We start from the raw sequence: 23,324 nt of genomic DNA, 5'->3' as shown, positions 1-23,324 counted from the left end.
GAGGGCAGGTTCATTCCCAGCCAGGGATGCGGCAGGGTGGAGATGAATTTGTGTGTGCATGGGATTAGACACAGCCCGTCTTTGGGGACAGTTCCTATCGAGGAAGCTGGGAGGAGGTGGGTTGTTAAGGAGGAAAAGGAGAGGTGGGCCTTGCCCAGGGACTGAATGATTTCTATCTGATGCACAAGGCAAGGGGGTGGGGGGAAGGCACTATGTATTCTTAAGCAAGAGTGTGATATGAAAACTGTCAACGCAAAGCAAGCTTGAAACAAGCTTTTTGAGTTGGTGATAAAATGGCTCCTGAATTGGATTGCTGGGTCATTTCTGCCCATGAGAACTTGGCCTGGGGTTGGGGAGGTTCAGCACGTCCTAGTGCATGTCCTTGTTTTCTGCATGCTTAGCAGCAGTTTGTCAGGATGTGGGGCTTTCATTATTGCGCACACACACACACACACACACACACACACACACACATACACGCACCACCACCACCACCTCAAGGACAAAATAACAGCTTCCTTCAATTATGAGGCTTATGAGACATGGAAATTTGAAGTCTTTCCTCCATGGCACAAATCTCAAATAAAGTCTTCTACAAAGCATCAGGGTCTGAGATATCCTTGGGCCATTAACCTTAAGATTCCAGGATTTATTTTGCTACCAGTTTCCAACTCATGTCTGTTCCTAAATAATCATTATGGAACATTATTCTTTTAATGAGTTATTTCCCAAAATGGTAGAGAGCAAAAATAAATAAATAAAAGCAGCCTACCATTTGATTTTGGATGCTCTTTTTGTTGAACCTGGACTGAAATGTCCCCAGGCACATGCTGTTTCTGAGGCGTAATTATGCTTTTTAATCCACTCCTTTATGTCTGGGTCCTTAATGTCCAAGCTCCTATATAATTATCAAGTTCAGTGTGTGGGAATGAGACAAATTTTTTTTGCATGACTTTGGCCTATACATTACTGTAATGCTGTATCATTACAAGATATTTCCTGAACTTGGAGCTGTACTATTAAGTCTCTCAACTTGAAAAGACCCAGCAAAGAGATACTCCCAATCTTTGGCCCCTGATGCGAAACTCAGATGGACAGTGACCTGATCCAGCTGAGGTCCCAGGGGCTCCTGGGGGAGGATTTGAATTTGGCACCAGTGCATTGATTCAGAGCCTTGACAGGGACTTGGGAACCTTTCCTTTTCCATCCAGCTGTTTGTGCAGAGCTGCAGCCATGTCTTTCATCATGGTTGTAAAGTACATGCATTCTTCAGTGTTTGAAAGGGGCTGGGTTTGTTAACTGAACTCTCCTGGAGGAAGTTGCTATGTTCTTTTGCAAAGCTATAGGGACATTGGTGGTGCTGGTTGTTAAGAGAAACTAGAAACTGAAATGTTCAGGCTGAAAGGAGGAGAGTTGGTAGTTGGCAAGTCATGGGGCTCCACTTAACCCCGGACTGTCGAAGTTCACTAAAGTAAAAGACAGAAGGACTCTGAGGGTCGCACAGTCAGACTTGTAAGTCTCAGGCATTTTTTCCCTTGAACTAAAATTATCCTGATGCCATTTCCTCCTAATATACAAGAAATAATTATATATCGGCATTTTTGTATGTGGAGCAGAGAAATCCTTGCTATTGTCTTGTTTACCATTTCCCCTCATTTATGGAATATTCAAGTAATTTAGAAAGGAATTTGAAAGGAGTAAAAGAGACAGTAAATTCCCTGAAATCCAAGCATTCTGCAATAATCACTACCAATATATCGTGTACATCTTTCCTGACCTTTCTCACATATTTGTATATATGTATACATATGCATTTACACATACATATACAAACCCACAAATATGTTTATGTATGGATATATATTTATTATTTTATATGAACATTTGGTTTTTCAGTCTGCTTTTCTTTCCATTTAACTGTATGTTGTGATCCTCTTTCCTTCTGATGAACATAAATACACATCACTCTTCTTAGTGGCTTCTGATTATTCCATTACATGAATAACACATTTTCAATAATTTATTAAATGAAGTCTTGATGGATGGACATTTTGTTGACTTTCCAGTAATTGCTATTAATGGTCAACATCCCAGTGAATGTCCTTTTATTCTCATCCCTCTGTACCTATCCAGACTTTTCTTCAGGAGAAGACTGTTGGACCCCAGGGCGTACAAACTTTGAATTTTAATACATAGTGCCAAATTGCCCTGGAGAAAATTTATACCAGTTTACAATGCTGCCAACAGTGGATAAAAGCACCCAAACATTAGGAAAATTAACTTTCCATTTTCTTAGGCTCTTTTGAATTTTATCTGCCTCCGGAACTTTACCATCTAAGTGCCTAGAAGACAAATGTCCTGTGTTTGAAATACTATAGGTCTGACATTGATCCTTTCCCAGATTCCAGTATAGGTTATTAAATAGATGATTTATAAAACTTGAAATAAGATCAGCAGTCACTAAAATCCATAATATCTTGCATGAGATTAAATAATGCTGAACATATTATTTTTTATAAGGTTAATAGGCAGATGAAAGTAATGGCATAACCATAGATTGCCAGGATTTCAGCGAGACATTGGCCACAACACACTCACACTTTCTTTTTTTCCTCCAGATGGAGAAATAGACTGAACAGTAGGCCAGCTGGATGGATTTACCAACCTGCATAGGGAGACCCGTTCCCTGTAAGGAGGTGGCAGAAAGGCCGGGCTCTGTCCTTGTTCTGCTCCTCCACTGTGAACATGGAACTAATTATATACAACCTTTAAAAACACACTTTTTGAAAGTGGGATAGCTCAAAGCTAGAGAGGCTAGCTAAAACAATGGTAGTCATAATCAGATATCAAATTTAGTTAAGATACATCTAAAGCTAACATTCAATAAGGAAAAGAATGAAATTTATACTTGGAATTAAAATTCTGGTGTGTGTGTGTGTGACTGGCAGGGGACTGGCACCTAGGATATGAGCTTAATCAACTGAAAATGTGAATATTAGTCATCATTGCACAGCAGATGCTAAAAAAAATCAGTGCAATAGCCTTTAGCACTGGTAAGAAAACATGTGATGACTTGGATTCAGTCTCTATTCAGGGCATTATTCTTGAAAAGGAATCCTGACACCTTGTAAAGACCCCACATGTGATGGTTTACTGGGAGGGACTAAGAGGAATGGAAAGTGACTAGATATGAGGAAAAGGGATAGGCTAGAGCATCTAGAGATGGGAGCATATCTCTATGAAAATATCTGAAGACTGGGGCCTCCCCAAAAAAGGCAGAATTAGGAGAAGTGGACTGAAACTGCTGCCAAAACAAAAACAAAAAACTAAAAATGTGTGGGTATCTGTGTGTGTGTTGTATGTATCCCCATTTAAACTATGTAGTACGTTGCTTTATATTGAGTTTCCCATCTCTATTGTTCATGAGTGAGGGCTGGATCACCATCTGCCAGGGGAATTCTATTTGGGGAAGAAAGTATTATTAGATTCTTTCCACCAATACATGCATGATGCATGACATTTACATGTCCAGCTCTCTCCCATGGGTGACCCAGGCTTAGAAAACTCCAAAAGTCTTTTACAGGGAAGTAAAGCACCTCATTGATTGCAATGCTATAACTCCTTTTAGTGGTCCACCATAACCACCACCTGCTTGGTATGTGGCAAAAGGGAAGGGATCCAGCTTTCTTTCCATCCCAGCACACTGCCTAGCTAATACTTCACCCATCCATCCTGCTCAAGTGAACATTTCACATGCTGCTTGATGCTACTGTATTCAAGAGAGTGTATCCAATAACATCCATACTTTAACTTTATGAACAAATTTTTCATGACATAGGTCACAACTGGTGAGTATTGAGTGAACAAAGCTCGTATATGTTGGACTAGACAATGTTTACACCCATTTCTAACTCCAAGGTTTTCTGAGCCCAAGTTTGTTTTCTTTGCTTTCCTTCAGGGTTTAACTTTAGTTCTTGTTATGCTCATTCCAGAACAATAGGATGGCCATTGGTCATCTTCCACCCATTGATGACATGACCTTGACCCGCTGGTAGCTCTCCACAGTGTGGCTGTTCCCTGCCCAGCCAGTCTTTACTGGGGTTCCCCAGCATCCTCAAATCCCTGCCTATATGTTCCCTTTCCCCACCTGGCCTGCTCGGACATGCCTTCTCCCCACCTTCTCTTACTGAAAGCAGCTCTCTCACTAATTTGTAAGAAAAATATCCCCATATATTCCAAAAGAAAGGTGGACAAAAGACATGATTTTCTGTAAACCTACAACTTCTCTAATAAAAAAAAATTGTTAAAAAAAAGGATATGAAAATGAGGCTCACAGATAATGTACTAGAGATGGCCAAAAATGAATGAAAAGATGCTCAGCCTCAAATTATAACTAGATAAATATGAACCAGATGCAATTTTTCACCTTTGAGACTGGAGAAGATGCAAAGATTTGAAGAAACTTCATGTCAGCACAGCGGAGGGAAAGAGGCACAGACTGTATACTGCACAATGTTTTTGAAAGGCAATTCGGTGATATCTTTCAAAGTTAAAAATATGTGTTCTCTATTCTAGGGATCTTTCCTGAATCTTTCTCCCTAGAACATTATAGGAACAGTTATTATATGTTCAGGCATCCATCTTTGTTGAGAACAAAGGTTCCTTTGCAAATATATTCAATGAAGCGTTGTTAGCAATAGTGAAAAACTGGGAATGACCTAAATGTCAATCAGTCTTTCATTCAGCAAACATTTATTGTGTGTCTATTTTATTCCAGGCAGTGGGTTAGATACTTTGGATGTGTCTTTGAAAAAAATGAATGAAGATCCCTGCCTGCCTGGGGTCCTACTCTAGTGTATCGATAGCATCCTGGTAAATAGTTACCTCCATAGAATGGAATACTATATACCCATTAAAAATGAGATAACTCTACATGTTCCTGACATGGAAACTTGGCCAAGACATATTGGACATGTTATTTTTAAAGGGTATGTATGTCTATGCCTGCATGATGCGTATACAGTTTCTGCAAAGGTTGACAAAAAGTCCTTAAGAGTGGGAGTGGGCAATGGGGCAGAGGGAGGGAGAAAATTACTTTTCTTTTTATAAATACTTTTGTACTATTTGATCTTTGATAATTGGCATGTATGATTTTTCTAATAAAAAAACTTACAGAAATTACCAAAAAAATGAAGAAAATTATAAAACTAAATCAGTTCTGTTAAAGAACTAAGGCATATATGTCTAAGAAAATGTAAAATTCCTTAACGTATCTGTAGGCATCGAGACCAAAATGGTTAGTTGTTTGGTGCTATTCAGACTGCAAGAATGGAAATTAGTACCATAGTGCTTTGGAAGGTGAAGCTAAAGGCACCGGGGTGGGCCTGTGGTGTTTCGGGTGGTGGGCTCCATGGACTTGTCTACACTACAGACCAAATGGGAATGTGACCAGGGCAGGGGAGGGGGCTCAGGGCCAGCAGGCAAGAAATCTGAAGCTTTGTCCTGGGTGTGTCAGTGACGAACCTTCAATGTCGTGGAGCTTTGGTCTTCCCTTCTGTAAAATAGTGAACGTGGATTTATTGGTTTAAGGTGTACCCAGCACCAACATTGTATGAATCTGGATTCTCCTGGCAGGTACTCATTTGTAGAGGAGAGATTTGAGATAGCATCCAAAATCCTATAGTCTTTGAATTTCCATTTACATGCTTCCTTCTAGTGCTATGAAGAAACAGTAGTTATGTGCTGTAATGTCTGTTTTTGTTTGGAGTCAACTTTAAGTACTTTTGGATATTTTGTAGTTATGCTGTTTTGACTGCAGTTTCATTGAAAACTGGGTTTTTTGGATTTACTTTAAGTCGATGACTAAATAAAATTGTTTTTTCAAAATGTACCCATTGGATGAATTTATTCTAATTCTTGTGGGGGAGAAAATAAACAGTATGATTCAACACACTGGACATTTCCAGATAAAATTAGAACATAATTTTATCTTTTCTGGAAACTGGATTTTTATCCAATCCACAGACCCGGAGAAGTTCCACTTTGCTCTTCTTTGGGGGTCAGTTTTTGGAGAAGAGGTGGCGGTTATATGTACTGGAAGGACCTCAACATGGAGGAGCATGTGAGGATCCCAGGATGGACGACCCTGTGTTATGTCTCTGAAGGGATCATGGAGGCCATCTATTCTGAGTGGAATATGTGACCCAGAATCCCCTTCCATGTAGAATCAAACTGGTCCTGATTAGAGTATGTTCAGAACATCCCATATAAAGCTGTCAAGGGTATTGAAATCCAAACAGCAAGGGAGGACAGCACAGCAAACAGCCAGATTATTGCTGGAGGGAATGTTTCATAGATTTGGTATTTGGGACACTTCACTGCCATTTCTCTCTTTCACTTTGTTTTTCAACTGATTAGAAAACTACTAATGAGGGTGTTTACATTTTCTCCAGTTGTTTGGTGAGACCAGCTGGGGAAAGGGATGTGTTCTCCGTCCAAGGCCCTGGCCGCCTCTCCCTGGGTCCTCTCATGTTCCCGGCTGCCAGCTCCCTTCCCCTGCCAAGCCGCTCCCCGCCGCTCACCGCCCCTCTCCCTGGGGTTCCATTTGTGCTCAGCCCTGACCAGCAATCCTGCCACATGTTCTGTATTTCTCACACCCTCTCCTCTCTCCCCCTTTTGTTGTCCTTTGTTTTGTTTCGAGGGGAGCGAGGTGCAGGAGAGGTCTTGGGTCTATGCCCTTCCACTCGACTTCAGAACTGGGAACAGGCCCCGAGTCCGTTTGCCATCATTTCTGCACCAAGGTCAGAGTCCCTGTCAGACAATGTCCTTCCGTCCTCAGACAGTTCTCTGAGATGCATTCGTTCTCTCTGGGGCTGAATTCTAGTCTCAGCCATCGGCAACCCAGTCCACCCTTAATTGCTTTGCCCTTTCCTTCTGATGACAGTGTCTCAAGCTGCAGTCATTCTGAGGACATCTCCACAATGTTTTCCATGGCCATGGCCCCGTGCCATTAATCACTTAAAATGTTTCTTTAAATCAATTCACTTTAGCCTCAACCTACGATTTAGTTTCTAGGAATCCTCTGTTTGATGTGTGATTATGTTTTTTTATAATACATTTTAAAGTAAATCCAAAAGTATTTTTTTCTAAAGCCCACTTACTCCCCGTGACTCCTCATGCACTTCTCCAACAGTGAGCACTTCTCTTCCTAGCCCTTCGTTTGTAAGATTCTCTTAAGCCCTTCCTAAGTTGCTGTTGGGCTACTCAACCTCTACAAGTTCTCCTTCGAATAGGAATTCACCCTGTCAGTTTCCAGTCTAATTTCTTTTAGGCCATGCCCTGAGGTTGTTTTCATTCATTAGTTGGGTAGATAATTTTGGTGATGCCAGTTCTTCTGAGGCCACTGAAAATGAGTATTTGTTGAATGTATGAATTGAATGAGGACCTTGATTTCCCTTGCCAGCACAATTTTAGAGTCCAAATCCATACTCCAGCAAATAGCGTTCTCTTCTTTCTTTCCTCCTTTTTCTCCCCTTTCTCTCCCTCGTTCCCCTCCTTCCTTCCTTGTTTTTTTTCTCTTCCCGGTTTCTCTTCCTCCCTCCCTCTTTTCGTGTGTGTGTGTGTATGTGTGTGTGTGTGTGTGTGTGTGTGTGTGTGTGATTACAAACCTGGAATTCGCTTTTGATGTTCGCTTGAAGAAAGTTTTCTTAAAGAAACTCATAATAGACCATCCACAGGATGCTTCCATAGTTTGGTAGGGGAGTCTGGGGTTTTTTCAGAGACCCTCTATTAACTCTCTGAGTTGAAACAGTTTAGAGTCCACATAAAATATGTGTTGTTTACCCCGGCTCTTCATGCTCTGCATACTGTTACAGTCCTTGAAGAGCTTGTCAGTGACAAGTAAGATAAATGAGTGAAGAGGGCTTTACAAGTGTTTAAAAGCTAAGTATAGCATGTGCTGCCCACTACTTAATTAAACAGACCTGTGCTTAACTAAGTAACTTTCTGGTTGAAACTTCTAGGACCAACCCCTCTCCCCCACACCCCAGCACCACCACTGATGCTCAGGATATAGAAATGCCTGGGTCGTCTGCAGTTACTAATGTGTTAGCCTAGATTCAAAACTGTCTTGCTGGTGGAAGCATTACAAGTTAGTATGGGTTGTGGATAATGACATTCAAATTTATGTTTTGGTCGGCCAGTAATGTGGTCTCCTTTGAGGCTCGTCAAGATTAGACAGTGTTAATGGATGGGGGTGATGATAGCACAGCACTGTGAGCACAATTGGCAGCACTGAATTATGTGTTTGAATATAGCTAAAAGGGAAAATTTTAGGTTGTACATATGTTATAGAATAAATTTTTTTTAAAAAAATCCATGGACCTATACAACACAAACAGTGATCCCGGAATTAAACCATGGACTACTGTTAATAGTATGATGATAAAAATGTGCCTTCATCAATTATAACACATGTACCAAATTGATACAAGGTGATAATAGGTATATTTTATGAATGATTTTTCTGAAAACCCACAACTTCTCCAATTAAAAAAAAATCAGTGTCTGAGTTTCATCAAGTTTTCCAAGTTCATCATAGTTTTCCCAGAAAACTTTAAAATTAAAGGTGAGCTGCTTTTTTTTAAAGCTCTCATTGGAATCAGTGAAAGGGCCAGTCCTTACAGATCTGAGCAGCAGGACACAGTGGTTATATAGGAGGTTCTGCAGTCAGAGACCCAAATCTATCTGTTGTGGGATCTTGGGTAAGTTTCTTAGTCTTTCTAAGCCTCAGTTTTGTCATCTGTAAAGTGTGGGTAATAACTACCACTGCTGATATTCATTTGGGCCACTCTTGGTTCTCGGGGGTTTCTGCCCCTTAGCAGCCATTAACAATTTTGAACGTTGCCCCCTCCAGCTTCCATCAAAGAGTTGATGTGACTGACTAAATGAGATGATGTCAGCAAAGCACAGTACTTGCCACTCAGTGAGGGCTTGGTGAGCACTGGTTGATATCACTAATGTTCACAAGTGGCTCTGTCTCATAGTGCTAGTCTTATTTCCGTCACCATTAAGGATCCCAGTCCCCATGTTGTCAGGAGGGTACACAAAACTCTTTCTCCATAAATCGCCACCACCACCACCACCTGCTGAATTGGCTGGTAGCAAAACAGGGGAGATGGTGCTCCCAGCTAGAATTGTTGTCCATAACCCTTTGGAGAATTTCTCAGGTCCCTAACATGGCAGCAGGAAGGAATTTACCAGAATAAATTTCTGTCCCTGATTCCATCAGAAAAAAAAAAGAAAGAAAAACTGCACAAAATGTGCAATAAAGAATAAAACAATAGACTGTCATCTTTTCTTGTAGAGTTTGGTTCATGTTAACGACATTCCTCCTTCATCTGCCCATGTTATCGATACAGGAACTGAGGCTTGTGCAGAAGCAGTTTGGTCAGAGTCTCAGAGTGAATATTTGGCAGAAAAAAATTAGTGTCAGGCCTGTGTTACTTTCCTAAGGAAGATGAGAGGTCTGTCACCCAACATGATGAGAATACTCAAGAGCTATCTACGGAAAGGAGCCTCATGGTCCCAGGCATATTAATTCTATACAAAAGTTGGATGCAGGCTTATTAACCATTCCACAGTGGTTTTAGCTGGGATTCCTGCGGAATCAGACTCCAAGAAAAGGATTTGCTACAGGTAGTTTATTTGAGAGGTAATCCCAAGAAGCATGGTGAGAGAATGGGGAAGTGAGATGGGGAAGGGAGAAGAGCTAATAAAGCGTATGGTTGTGAGCTCTTTCCCTCTGTGGTTAACCAGGTCAGTCCATCCTGGTGGGGACTTACTCAGGGATTCTGAAACATATACACATACATGCACACACGTATGGCACACACATACAGCACACCCCAGGATTCCAGGTCCTCTGACCTGTTTTTTTCTTCTCCAGGTGATTAGAGTGTGAGTTTGCTGTGGAGTCTCCCCAGCCCACTCTTCCTTGTAGCCAAATCCAAGCCAACTTTCACATCTTAGCTCAAGGGGCATCTGACCTATGGAGCCAGAGGGGATCTCTCCTGCCTCTGGGCATCCATGTAAACCATTCCCTTCTCTCCTGTTCCTCTTTCTATGCTGTTATAGTTAGTCTTTTAATGTCTTACGTCCTGTCCATCTTTGCTTCATCCCCAATGCATGGCCTGGGGTGATACCCTCCATATTGCAGAACAGCTACTATAGGACCCAGGAATCAGAAACCTGGGTAAAGAGTGCTCATGGGCTTAGTTTCCTCATCTGTCAAAGAGGGCTCATGTGAATAGCTATCTCAAAAGTGAAGAATAAACAAGAGGATGCTGGTCAAATGCTTAGCCTGGCACTAAATTTTTCTTGTCCTTGTGTTTGCAGTTGTTCAGTAATGTTAAAGAATTTCAGTGCATTGCCCATAATAGAAGACTTTCCATCATTGATCCTTACTCTCACAAAGTTCCCAATGTGGCACATTCCCCTAATAGCATCTTTATCTGCTTTGCTTCATTTTGTCTTCCAAGAGTGACCCCAGCCTTGGAACCCAGATTTCACTCAGTTATGATTCATTGCCATTTGAGCCCAAGGGATGTTCAGGAAATCCCTCCCCTTCTCGCTGGCCAGTTGTTGTCTGGTTTCCCGTCTTTTACTTAGAGACAAGAACAGTTCACCTTGTTCTGATTTGGTGGAAATAAGACCAGTAGAAGAGTTTTGGAATGTTTCGGATTTCATTGGCAGGAAAGAGGGAGAAAAGAAAACCTGATCGAGAAAAGCATAATTGCTATTGTATGGTATTATCTCCATATCCCATGGCAACAAACCTTATTATTTTTTTTCTTATTTAAACCATATTCATGAAAGTTTTATTGTTAACCGGATCCAGATGGCTGATCAAAGCACAGTTCATTATTGCCACCTTGCTAAAATATTTTTAAAGGCAGTTTTAATATTATGCTTTTATAGCTACATATTGCCATTAAACAATTTAGTCTATTAGCAGTCAATCAAGGATTTTCATTTTGTTTCAAGAGCTTCTTGGATAAACCCTTCAGAAACGTCAAAAGAGATGGAATATCTGGCACCTTTTCACAGATGGTGTTCATCAGGGATTTTAGTTAATGGATAAAGTTTCAGCTTTCCATGGTTGGCTTTTGGAGCTAACAGAGAGTGAGGAGCCAGCAAGGTGACTTATTTATGCCTCAAGATAAGCCTTGCTCTTCCAAAGGCTGGGGGTTAGTGAGCAAATGAACCCAATAGCACCCCCACTACCCCTTATTCTTATTGGGATCAGTAACCTGAAAGTGGTGGAGTATTTCAGTCTGTCCAATTTACTAAGGAATGGAATATTTCTGAAAGAAGACTAATTTGGCTTCCTCAACAACCCCCAAACTATGTATTTGTTCTGCCCTCCACAACCCCAAGCAAAAAAACAGCAACAAACAAAAACAACAAATACACAGCAGGGAGACTTATAAACTCAACTGGTTCATCCTAAACTCTGTGTATTTTTCCCTCCCACATGTTCCATCCTAACTGCAAGTAGCCTGTGTCCCCTCATTCATTCATTCATTCAGTCATACATTCTTATGTTCGTTCAACACCCATTTAATTACTACTGATATACCAGATGCTGCACTAGATGGGGAGTCCCCCAGACCTGGTGCTTCCCTCAAGGCATTTGCAACCGAGTGGTGGAGAAAGCCAAATAAACACGCAGTGATTTACCACGCCTTGAGGTAAGTACTGTGATGGAGGGTGGGAGGGTACCAGGTTCTGGGGCAATCAGTGGAAGAGCACTTCATCTAGGGCAGGGGCAGGGAAGGCTATTCTGGAAGTGATAATGTTGATGCTAAGACCAGAACAACTAATGGGCATAACTCAGGTGAGGCGGGAAAGGATGACGGGCACAACAGAAGCAGAGAACAGCGTGCCCCTGGTGTGGGAGTGCAAAGTGAGGCTAGAGAGGTGGGCAGGGACCACCAAAGACAAGCCTTGTGAGCTGCATCAAAGAATGGGAGCTCTTTTCCTGAGGGCAGTGGGGAGCCTGGGAAGAACCTGAAGCCCATGGAAATACCATCAATGGGAGGCAAGAGTGAGGCAAAGGAACTGTTAGGAGGCTGTTGCCCTAGAGAAATAAGGAAGTCCCTGGAGGAAAGAGGAAGTAGAAAATGAAATATGATTAGATTTGTCTCAGCAGTTATGATATAATATAGGAAAAATAATATAATACCATTAGCCAAAGGTGCAAGTGTCAGGTCAGCAGTTTGGTAGACACTGAAAAGGAAATGAAAATGGGCTTCAGTGAATTGCTAAGTGAGCCCATGATTTCCTAAGTGCTGTGCTATGGAAAGTTACCCCCCTTCAACTCTGTGTTAGTCTTCCCGTGATGTCAATTATGACTGCCCGGAAGATTTGCTGTTTAGCACTTTATGATGGGGCACCTCGTGTGTCTGATGGCTTCAGGAATGTGATCCGTTACACACGGAATCACCTGGTAAATGTGTGTGGAGTTACTGAAATGCGTAGTATTGTTGTTCCAATCCTTGTTACAATTTTCTGCAGTTTTTCTTCTGTTGACCTTTAGTGAGTGTTATTCATGGCTTTGTATCCTTTCAGATCATTCCTTGTGTGTTAGGAAATCAATATAATTAGGTGGGGATGAGAATAGGCAGTACAGACTTTAAAAAAAATTAAAAGCTCCATTTTCAATTTGACAATTAAGGGAGCAGGATTGGTCAAGCCCTTTTATGGAAGGAAAAACTTAGCAACTGCCCTGTAAGAAATTGGTCACAGTTTCAGGGATATGTTACAAGCAACATAAATAAAAGCGGTCCAGGCTATATCAGACCAAACTCTCATTTTTCATCTCTGTTTCACACTCTTCTCTTCCAGCCCAAACTAATCAAAAGAAGCCTCTTCCGCTCACAATTGCTTTGTGTACATTTCCTCCAGATCTGGTATTCACATGAACAACCTGGTTTATTTATATTTCAGTACCAAATTGGAAAGATGACATCATTCATTTACAGTCTTTATCCCATGACATGCCTACTCTCCAACACCTCATTTCAGCAGACACATTTAGGACTGCATAAGCATCTTGTTTAGCTTGTACATTCTTTTATGGGATACAGTTCAAAGGTAGGGAACTTCAGGCTTGTCACTGGTAAGAAAATGATCTCATAAAATCACAGGAGCTTCCTCAAAGGATAAGGACATTATGATGTTTACAATAGCAGCGTTATTATTTGTTCATTTAGGATCCATCATTCATTCTTGGGTGAATCCCTTCCTTCTTGACCACAGCAGAGCTCACAACTCCCTTCAGCCTCTCCGAATTATACCAGAGGAAACAATTCCAGATTTATTAGTTCATGAGTTTGAAAGTACAGGCTCCTGACAGTACTGGAATTTAAGGTGTGAGCACTGAATTGCAGAATCTCATGTTCAGTGGCATGCTGCTTGAGGGGAACCTCGGCTCTCTGTCTGTAGCAACTCTACTGACCTGCTCTTTCTCACAAGGAATAATTTGTCCACTGGGTCTTTTGACACTTTAAGTGGACAAGTGAAGGATGGAAATGCTATCAACTGTCAAAAGGTTGCCTGGGATTTTTATTTAATTTTTAAGTGGATCTTTCCTTCTATTTTTTATTGTTTTTAATCCATATATATGCATCTTTTTACATCCTCACGGGGGCCTTTCAAATATTGTATGCATTTTTAAAAATGAAGTGAGTAAATCATGAGACATCCTCTGACAGGTAGAGCTGGGATGTGAGGTGTTGCCAAAACTTAGCAGAGGCAAAAAGTTTATGGGAAAGTCATTTCTACCTGTTTAACTGTGTGCCTTTTCTGCTAGCAGCATGGCTATGAGAAAAGCTGAGAAATTGAAAATCAGAAAACCCAGAAAATATCCAAGTACCATGTCAAGAAAGAGACTCTGGAGGCGGAAATCTATACCTTGATTCTCCATCTGCTAAATGAAGATAGTAATAATTCCTCTTGGGAATGTTTTGAGGATAATTTAGGTTGTTTGTGAAAAATGCTATAAGAATATACTATATTCAATCCAGAATTCTCTTTATTATAACAGTATTATTTCTATTACATAATCAAACCCCAACTGGTTGGAGGTGACACCAATCTCTGATTTCTGGCTCTCTTAAAGTGTTGATGGTTCGTGATCATCTCCAGCCACCAGTGGGATTGTTATGGCAACTCATGAGGTGTACATTACTCTTGGCACCTTCCCTGGGTGAAACAAACATGCAGCTCGTCTCTAGGATGGTCGCCTCCCTCAAAGTCGTGGCCCATTCATTTTTACACTCGTTCATTCCAGCAACCTGTATTGTATCCCTACATCTGCAAAGCCCTGAGCTAGATTCTGGGGAGAGGCTGATGACAAAAGCAGCCTCTGCCATCAACTGTGGTCAAAGTCAGTCAGCAAATGGACAGATATAGCAAGGCCAAGGAAAGGCTCTTAGAGAAAAATTGGAGTTAGCTAGATGTAGAAATTAGAGGTGAGAGAAGAGGGGAGTAGGAGGACTCTAAGGCAGAGAAAATAGCATGTACAAAGAAGGAGAGATTTCTTCCAACGAATAATAATAGCAATAATACTAACAGCATTTGACTTTTATTGTATGCTCATTATATGCCAGGGATTGAACTGACACGTGAAATCCATCGTATTGCTTGTTCCTCTTAGCAACCCTGGGGAGATAGATATGATTGCCCCCATTTTAGAGTTGAGGAAATTGAGGCTTAGAAATAGTTAAGTTGCTTAAGGCCACATAACCGGTAAAAAGGTGAAGCAGGGACTTGAATACAGGCAGTTCTGTCCCCAAACCCATGCTTGTAGTCTTTACATTTTCTGGCTTTCTGGGCTGGATATTTTTATCTGAATTTTTCCATGATCTTTAGGCTTTTTTCTAATTCTTTGACCCTAATAGGTCAATTCATCATTGGTCCATTTTTGCTGTACGTAACAATACATTTCTATGACCTGGGGGTTTAAATAGGATGCCCAGTTTTCTCATGTGTCAGACATCACGGGATATAAATGAGAGTAGTCAGTCCTTTTCCACTGACTTTGCTCCTTTTGTGCAATTCCCCAAAGGAACACTATCAATTAATATTATCCATAGAGAGCCTTTTCCCTAAAAGTCATCATAGAAACAAACCATCTCCATCTGTATTTTTGCATATGGCAGCTTTTGAGTGGATTCCACTGCCTTGTCTCGAGTCTATCATGTGTCTGTAGTTCTGTATCTCCACGCAGCCCTTTGCCGTCTTTTCATCCAGGGCTTCTTTCTCTGGCTTGCTCTAGAGTATAGGATGTGATTGTTGGCAGTTTGTGATTGCAAACTTACTCTGGATCTCTGTGATGGCTTGATAAGGTAAAACAAAGCACCTTAGGATATGCCCATTTTTACTCCTTTAATTCACAGGGGGTAAGTACATTTACATCTACAAATGTAGATCCAGGAACACACAGCTTCAAGGATGTGACAAAGCCTCTTTTGCCAAAGCTAATGGCGTGGTCCTTTCTTTATTAAATTTCAGTTTAACTAAAAAAGAAAAACTTCTGGATTAAGAACAAAGAGAGCTACATAGGTGCTGTAAGAATGCCCTGCATCTCTTTGGCTGTTCTACCTCTTGACAGAAACTTCCCTGGTTTCTGTTCCGCACAGACCCAGAACAGAATGAAGCTGATGGCAGACAACTATGATGAGGACCATCACCATCACCATCACCACCACCACCACCACCACCGCTCTCCTGGGAGGTCGCAGCATTCCAATCACAGGCCTTCTCCAGACCAGGTCAGTTTCATCACCGCTTACCTCCAGGACCCCTTTTACCCTTTGGATATTTTAAGATAAAATAAATAATCCTGAAGAAATAATAAACAGCATAAAGTGATACGTTCTTTGAACTGAAACTAATAGCTTTGGTATTTATTTCCATCACTCAAGGAATCTAAATGTTTTCCTTTCTCCTTCCTCTTTAAGGTTTTGTCTTTTCTTGTTTATGTTGTGCATTTTCTTTCCTCTGCTCCTTTCTTCTTTCATAGATATGTAGTCTATCACTGGCTCAGTATCTAACGGCAGGTTACTTTGGAATGCCTCTTTCAGAATTTGAAGAGAAAGCACTTTGTTTCCATGAGCTTGGCAACCAGAGAAGCTTTGAGTTTGCTGAGCACTTTCCGAGCAAATTCCTTAGTGATGCAAATTAACAGTGGGGTAAAGCAACATGAAGAGAAATCAGTTTTGCTTGCATTTTAGGCAGTGAAGTCAAGAGGTCTGGTTTATTTGATTTGGACTCCATCTTTTCCCTTAACTAAGTAAAACAAATGAAAAGATGGATTGACAAAAACATCTCCTGTGGTTTTCAATGATGTTCACATTCACCTACCAAATGGGGAGGAAAAAAAACAAAACTGTTTACAGCATTTATATTAAAACGCTGTCATGGAAATTCTGAATTATGAAATGAAACATAAACTAGCAGAATAATAAAGTCAATATTAGCGGCATTTTCTTCCTTTATTGTATTATGTACATATTTTGTGATCCTAGTATAACTTAATAATATTCAGGAAGAACAGGGAAGCAAATAATGGCCTAGAATCATCTAGATAAGTGTGACTGCCTTTGCATTGATTTCTGAATATGTGAGGGGTGTGGCTTGTTGAATTACCTGTTTGGAGGGGGTACATTGTCTTTTGGAGGAGGGATTCTTATTATGCTCCTAAAGCTTTTCTTTTTTTCTTAAAGATGGCTCTGTGTCTTTTTAACCTCATGTCAATAGCATACTAAACTAGAAGTTAAGATTCCAAATCTCCAACATGTTTTATCAGGAGCACAACTCCAGGGGGAGCCATCTACAAAGAACACAGCATAAGAAGTGCTCCCTGGAGCTGTGGGATGCGGCTCCCCAGCCCACAAGCCTGGCTGGCCCTGCCCTTATACTAGGATGCATTTGCCCACAGAGACCCCAACACTGCCCACGCTGTTCGGGCAGAGCATCTATGTTTCTGAAGCCAAGTGTGTGTTTTTAGCCATTAAAATGGCTCTTGATTTGGAGACCTGGAAAGTGGGGAGAAATATTAATTGTGGGCCATTACCTTGTATGGCTGTGTTTTTGTTTGGGTTTAGCTTTATTTGTTCAGTCCTCACCGCTCACCACCACCTCCCCATGCTCACCTGCCCCAGTGTCCCTGACGTTCTCCTCACTAAATCCCTTCCTTCTTGTTCTGGGTCCCTGTCCTTTGGCCCACTGCTCTTTGCTCCTTGACATCCTTGCATGAGGGGTAGGTGTGAGGTTTAATTGGTGGGGGCCCTGCAGACCCCACTTTGACTATTCCTCTGAGTCACAAATGCCAGAAGGCTGCCTTGAGTTTTCCCACAAAGACAGGAACAGAGAGCACCTTTGGGACAGAAAAAAGGATTTGGAACCCAATTGGGTAAGTGGGTCACCCAGGGACCCGCTGAGATAAAAACTGATTTGTCTCATAACAGAGTCATATATGCTACTCTGACCTGCTGGAAATGGGGCACCAGATCAAATTTACCTGCCTTATTAGTACAATTTCTTACAAAAGCTAGTCTTCTGCTACTTTTCCAGAGATTCTGTAATTACAAACTAGAGTCTCTTGCCTACACTGTTGACTCACTTATGTTTGCCTACCGACAATGGATGCTATCATAGGCAGAAATGATTGCTCCTGGGTAGTGCCCTCCCCAAAAGGCTTAGCATTCCTTAGTGAGTATCTGGCTAAGACCATGCAGTCAAGAAATCTGAAAAATGTTTCTGATTGGTGCTGTTGGGAGGATGCTGGTGGCTTTCCACTTTCATATCCTTCATCTCATCTCTAAGCAACCACAGACATAGAAGCAGATAACTTTATCCCTTTCTCTGTATGAGAAATCTAGGCCCCAAGAAGGGAGTGGGCATAGGGGGACTGACTGGAGTCCTGCTGCGAGTTACTTGCTTATTCAGCTAATATTACGAGAATCTATTTCGTGCTGACCACTATGCTAGGCTCAGAGAAAAGCACGATGGGCAAGACATAACCCTTGTTTTCAAGGAGTTTACTGTCTGGATCCATGACAAGCATCCAGGTCATCTGATATCTTGTTCAGCTCTTTTCTGACCCCCCTGGATTTGTCAATTAAAATAAGGTGAATAAAATGTAGCTTTTGACTTTATTAGGAGCTCATGAGCCCGTGACTTGAGAATATACTTTGCAAATGGCATTCACTGCAGAAGTGGAATATCCTTAACCAGAAGGATAATTCTGTGGGTTTAAATTGGAATCAGCAACATTGTAAGGCCCCCTTGCTGTACTAGATCAATTAGAGAAGAGGGAGAATTAAACAAAGAACCCCAATTAGGTTGACTCTGATGAAGAAGATGGCCAGATCCTCAGGCTGGATGCCCTTTTTGGCTAAGTGTCCCAAGTCTAGAACAGTGTTGCCCTACCCTGTACTAGAGATTTGATATTTAATAATCACCAACAACGTATATCAATATATGCATTGTTATAAAACTAAGCCCCAGAATGTAATAGTCATCAAAAGGGTAGGGAGTCTTTCCAAATTGATTACAAACCCTACCTGTAACTGTACACATGTTTACACATGTGTACTGATTGAGTGGTAGAGAATTCTAAGGCTGAGATGTGTGGAGTGGAGGTACTTCTTAGATGAAAGTGACAAACTGGTATCAGTATGTGATCTCGTGAAAGTATGATTAATGGGTTGATTTGGATGGGATTTAAACTAATTGTCCATAATGTACCCATGTCAGCCAAATTTACTTAAAGGTGAGAAGTCTCGTCCACAGATTCCTTATTCCCTTCCCATGGACCTTTCCACCCTGACCTTCCTGTGGTCCTCAGAGTTGACCAACAATGTCTCCTGGAGGAGGGGCTGCAAAATGTCGGCATTGCCTCTCGAGCTTTTATTACAAAATCAGAACACCCAAAAACCAAGGAATGTGAAATATCGATCACTTTGCTACTTTTCCAGAGAAACTCAATTTTTCCTTGGGAAACTCAGTTTAAGTATTACCAAGGACTTGCAGAATTCAATTTCTTTTTTCATTTATTCCCTGGCCCTCTCTCCTTCACTATGATTTTGCATTCTACTTCGGAGAAACTGAATGCAAGAGTTAAAAGTCTAGACTATCTTTTCCCAAAGTAACCTTTTGGAACCTTAGTCCCATGAGAGAAAATCTTGAAACAAAGATTTGGTGGGCAAAGAAGTTTGGGAAAGTGGTGCTTATTGTAACTTGATCTTGGAGAACACTAGTGCAATTAGCAGATCAAAGGATCTAAACGTCATACAAAAAAGAAACCTCTCTGATTTTATTTAATCCATCATTTCCCAGACTTGTTTGATCATGGAAACTTTTTTTTTTCTTTCCGAGTACCATCTGTGTTCTGAGAAATATGTTCTCACTTAAAGAGTATCAGGTGAAGAAAGAGGCTGCCCTATTTAAAACTGGCTGATCCAGTTTCCAGCACTGATTTTCATCAGAAATCCCCTCTAAACTTTGCAAAAGAGAAAGTGAAAGTTCCCTTTTCATTCATTTCCTGGGATACTTTCTTGGAAGCTATAACACTTGAGAATGAGTTATACCACCCAGTAACAACCCAGTAGATCTAGGAGCCATTATAAGGATGACCCAGGAAATCAAGAATAGTCACAAACACACATCCCCTCAGAGACTGAGAATGAGTGTGACATGGGTAAGGGAGGGTTTGGAGAACTGGTGCAAGAAGCCAGTGGTGTGGCTGTGCAATAGCCTGGACCCCTACCCAAGAAAGAAATGGTTAGTGGCTGGTAGCCTATGACATCCCTGGATGGCCATTAAATGTGTCTATGTAGAACATGCAGACAAATCCCAGTAACAGCTTAGGAAATCCCTCAAACCAAAAAGTGGTCACAAGGGCAGACAACAAATATTTCCCGTGGTAGAAGCTGTTGGTGTGTTTTGAGGAATGATGAAGGCCAAAGAATAAATGGAACATGCTGGAGGAAAATAAGTGATTGTATTTCTTAGTGAGGCTACCAAGACTGATTTTACAAAGCCAAGTGGAAACTCAGCTTCTCCTAAATGCCTTCTGTACCTGTTGCCATCAGTATCATCTGTTGACTTTCTTTAAATAGCATACTTCCCTGTCTTGAAGCATTATCGATGTCAAGTCTTTCTGCTCTCCCTCTTCAGAGCATCATATGATTTTTATTGTCCCAGGAGGAGTTAGGTTTTATTAAGTTCCTACCAACAGCTCCCAGGTAGGAACCAACCCGTGGACAAGAAAAGCATAGCCTCAGAATGAGCTCCATACTTCAGCCAGCTGAAAATGCCAGGCCTTGTTCAGGATGCTCTATGGCAGCCAGGACACACACTTTTGTGTCTGGGTCTTGATTTGAGTGTTGGGTCCTAAGGGACCTGGATCCCATTTTGTTATTTTCATAAAATATACCTTCATTTATTATAGCATCTGCCACTCTGTTTCCAGTTTGGAGGAGCCTAAATGGCAAAAAATCTATATATTTTGGGGCTGGAAATCCCAGAATATATGGTTACTTTGAGATGCTCAAGAGAAAATTCTCCTGTCCTTTCTTTTGAATAAAAGTACTCACTAGCGGGGGTTGGGAAGTTTGAGGAATTTTAACCACCTTTAAGTCTTGTAGTTCCTATTCCAAATTTAAACTTAACATTTGACTTATAGAAATCCTATTTCTAAAGGAGGAATGTAGTATCTAGGGTCATAGAGACATAATGTCTATTAAACCAGTTACTAAAAATATTGGTTGACTTTTATCTGTCATATTCCTATTTTGTATTACAAATTGCAAAGCACCTTCATACCTGTCTGGCTTACTACATTTTCAATAAATGTTTGCTGATGAACTGTTGCCATAGTAACTTTGAGAAATAGGAATATCAGACAGCAGTATCCCCATTATTCAGAAAAGGAAATTGGGGATCAGAGGGCTTGATAATTCTCTAGACTCATAAATCTGAAAATCAGCAGGCCCGACATGAGGCCCCAAATCTCCGCAGTCCTCCAGGCTGGAGTGTGCTGTACGTTGGTGCCAAGTCTTTGTGATGTCAGTGTGGGAGTATCTGTGCAACCACATATATTAACAGGGTTGCATGGCTGTAACACATCAACTCTCTAGAATGCAACTGTGCTTTTCCTTTTACATTAAGTTGTAGGACATTTTTAATTATTTTGATTTATTTTCCAAAGTTGAATTAAAATGTCACTTCACCAGTCCTCGATCCACTTGCCCCAGCTATTCCTGTCCTTATTTCCATTCTTCTGTTTGGAGACTTTACTCCTTTCATTTCCCCTTGTCTCACCTGTTATCCTTTTTCCTCCTCAATTCTGACTGTCCCTGTGCCAGCCCAAATGAGGCTCCCTACAATTCTCCCACTGCTGTGAAGTCACCAGAGTAGAATCCTTGGGGCCCAGACTGGCCCTGAGAGGGATGGAAATTGCTGTTGGCTACAGGGGCTCTTGGGGACCCCACATTCCTTTGTTCAGTCACCTATGGGCTTCCACACACAAAGGACCTGGAGCAAACACAGCCCCCAGAGTGAAGTAGAGACATTCCACACAGCCAGGGGCTGACATCTGATCAGCCAGGATGCTGGGAGTCCTTTCGGACGGGAATTTTCTGAGGCAGAAGCTGGGTTTTCCATTTTGCCTCTTGAACTTCAGAATAGTTCTTTGCTAATCTAGTCCTAGAATATTGATTGCCCTAATCCTAAATATTGCTTATTCCACTTGGCAGAATCTGTCTGCAGATATAAATAGCAATCTTTCGTCCTTTCTCTGCTGCTCTCGTTTACTGTGCTATCATAGCACGTAATGGCTGGCAGCCGGGACGTGAGGTTTGCACCACTGGGCACATTTTGGAGCACTGAATGGCCATTTACATTTTCTGCTAAAAATTCCCACAGAATTCTGCTTGGGACACACGTCATTTTGCCTTAAGCCATCAAAATACTTGGTTACCAAAGAACCCAGACCTAGATTTTGTCTTATTTTTAAGATAGCGGCTATGGGAAAGATATACAGATTATATTTTCAGATAGAACGAAATCATCCCAGTGACCCCACCTGCAACAGATGATGGGACTCTATTTTTCATCTCTGGGTGTGGACACTAGATTCTTATACTGAGGCTGATGCTCAGAGGACTGAACCTGGGCTCCACTTCAAAGAGGCTGTGCAACCCTCACTACCTGGATTTTGAGATTTCTTCCTACTAGCAAAAGAGCCATAAGATAGCGTCAGCTCTGAAAATAGAAACAGAGTTCTTGCCCTCTGGCTCTCCCACCTCTGTCCATGCTACACATACCTGAGCCTCAGGTACCTGTTCCAGATGGGATTTGTCAGTGTCCTTCAGAACATACAAACAGGAGAGGAATTTCCAGCCATCCCTGCAACCAGGCTCTCCCTTGAGGTGGTGATCAGAGGCCAGTGATGACATCTCTGGGCCCCAGTGTGCTTCTTAGTCCTACATTCTGTCTGATCAAATCCACCTGCTTTTCTCCTCCTCCTGCTCCCTGGGGGCCTGCCTTTTGCTTTTGGACAGCAAGGAGTTGATGGAGTCTCATTGTCCACCCGGAGAGGGAAGCAGTCACAGCCCCTCCCCAGCCCTATTACTCAAGGCCCTTGGATTCCCCTCACCCCCAGCCCCTCTGTGAAATGCTGGTGGGGTTTTGTGATTGATGCCCTGCTTTCGTTGCACTTTCACCAACAGATTAGCCAAAGTGCAGCCCTTTGAATTCTAACAAACAGACGAGGGGTTTAACTTGCTCCGTTGCCCTTAGAAGATGGATTCTGTGTATAAAGTTGTTATTCCTAGCTTTTGCTTAGGGAGGAAAAAAAAGAATTTATTTTATGTTTTGAGGTTAAATGAGTGTGGTATAAATGTATACATAGCGTCCTGTGTGTATATATGTATGTATCGCTATATGTCAGACGAACTGAGGACTTTTCCACATATGGAAGAATTTCTCAAGATCATGTTTAACTAGAAATTTCTCTCCTTTACTTCCCCTGAGTGCATGTCTGAATTTACAATATATATGCTCGTATATGTGTGTGTGTGTGTAATATGTGTGCCTGTGTAAATACATTTTCACATTTTCATGTTTCCTGTATAGTAGAAAAATTAACCACCTCATATTAGAGGTTACTAAAGTATAGTTACGGAACAGTAAAAAAAAAAATTTAGTTCCCTATGACAGTAACCTAATAAGAAAAGTTACGTCTTATGCTT

The 23,324-nt window shown here is 41.4% G+C and overlaps 1 protein-coding gene across 8 annotated transcripts in view; it reads left to right on the top strand.

Annotated features, from left to right (window-relative positions):
- Window positions 1–23,324, top strand: part of ERC2 (ELKS/RAB6-interacting/CAST family member 2) — a 1,046,379-nt gene that overhangs the window by 832,004 nt on the left and 191,051 nt on the right. For all 8 annotated transcript variants that reach the window (XR_005210796.1, XR_005210797.1, XM_037798515.1 and 5 more), the window contains one exon: window positions 15,705–15,836. Coding sequence is in view for 6 of the 8 variants with exons in the window: in XM_037798515.1 (XP_037654443.1) it covers window positions 15,705–15,836 (132 nt within the window). In the remaining 2 variants the exon portion in view is untranslated. The remainder of the gene's footprint in view (window positions 1–15,704; window positions 15,837–23,324) is intronic.

Source organism: Choloepus didactylus, chromosome 1, assembly GCF_015220235.1.
Source record: "Choloepus didactylus isolate mChoDid1 chromosome 1, mChoDid1.pri, whole genome shotgun sequence".
NCBI classification, from domain to species: Eukaryota; Metazoa; Chordata; class Mammalia; order Pilosa; family Megalonychidae; genus Choloepus; species Choloepus didactylus.
Note: the sequence above shows the minus strand (reverse complement) of the source record. Positions and strands in the feature narration are given on the sequence as shown.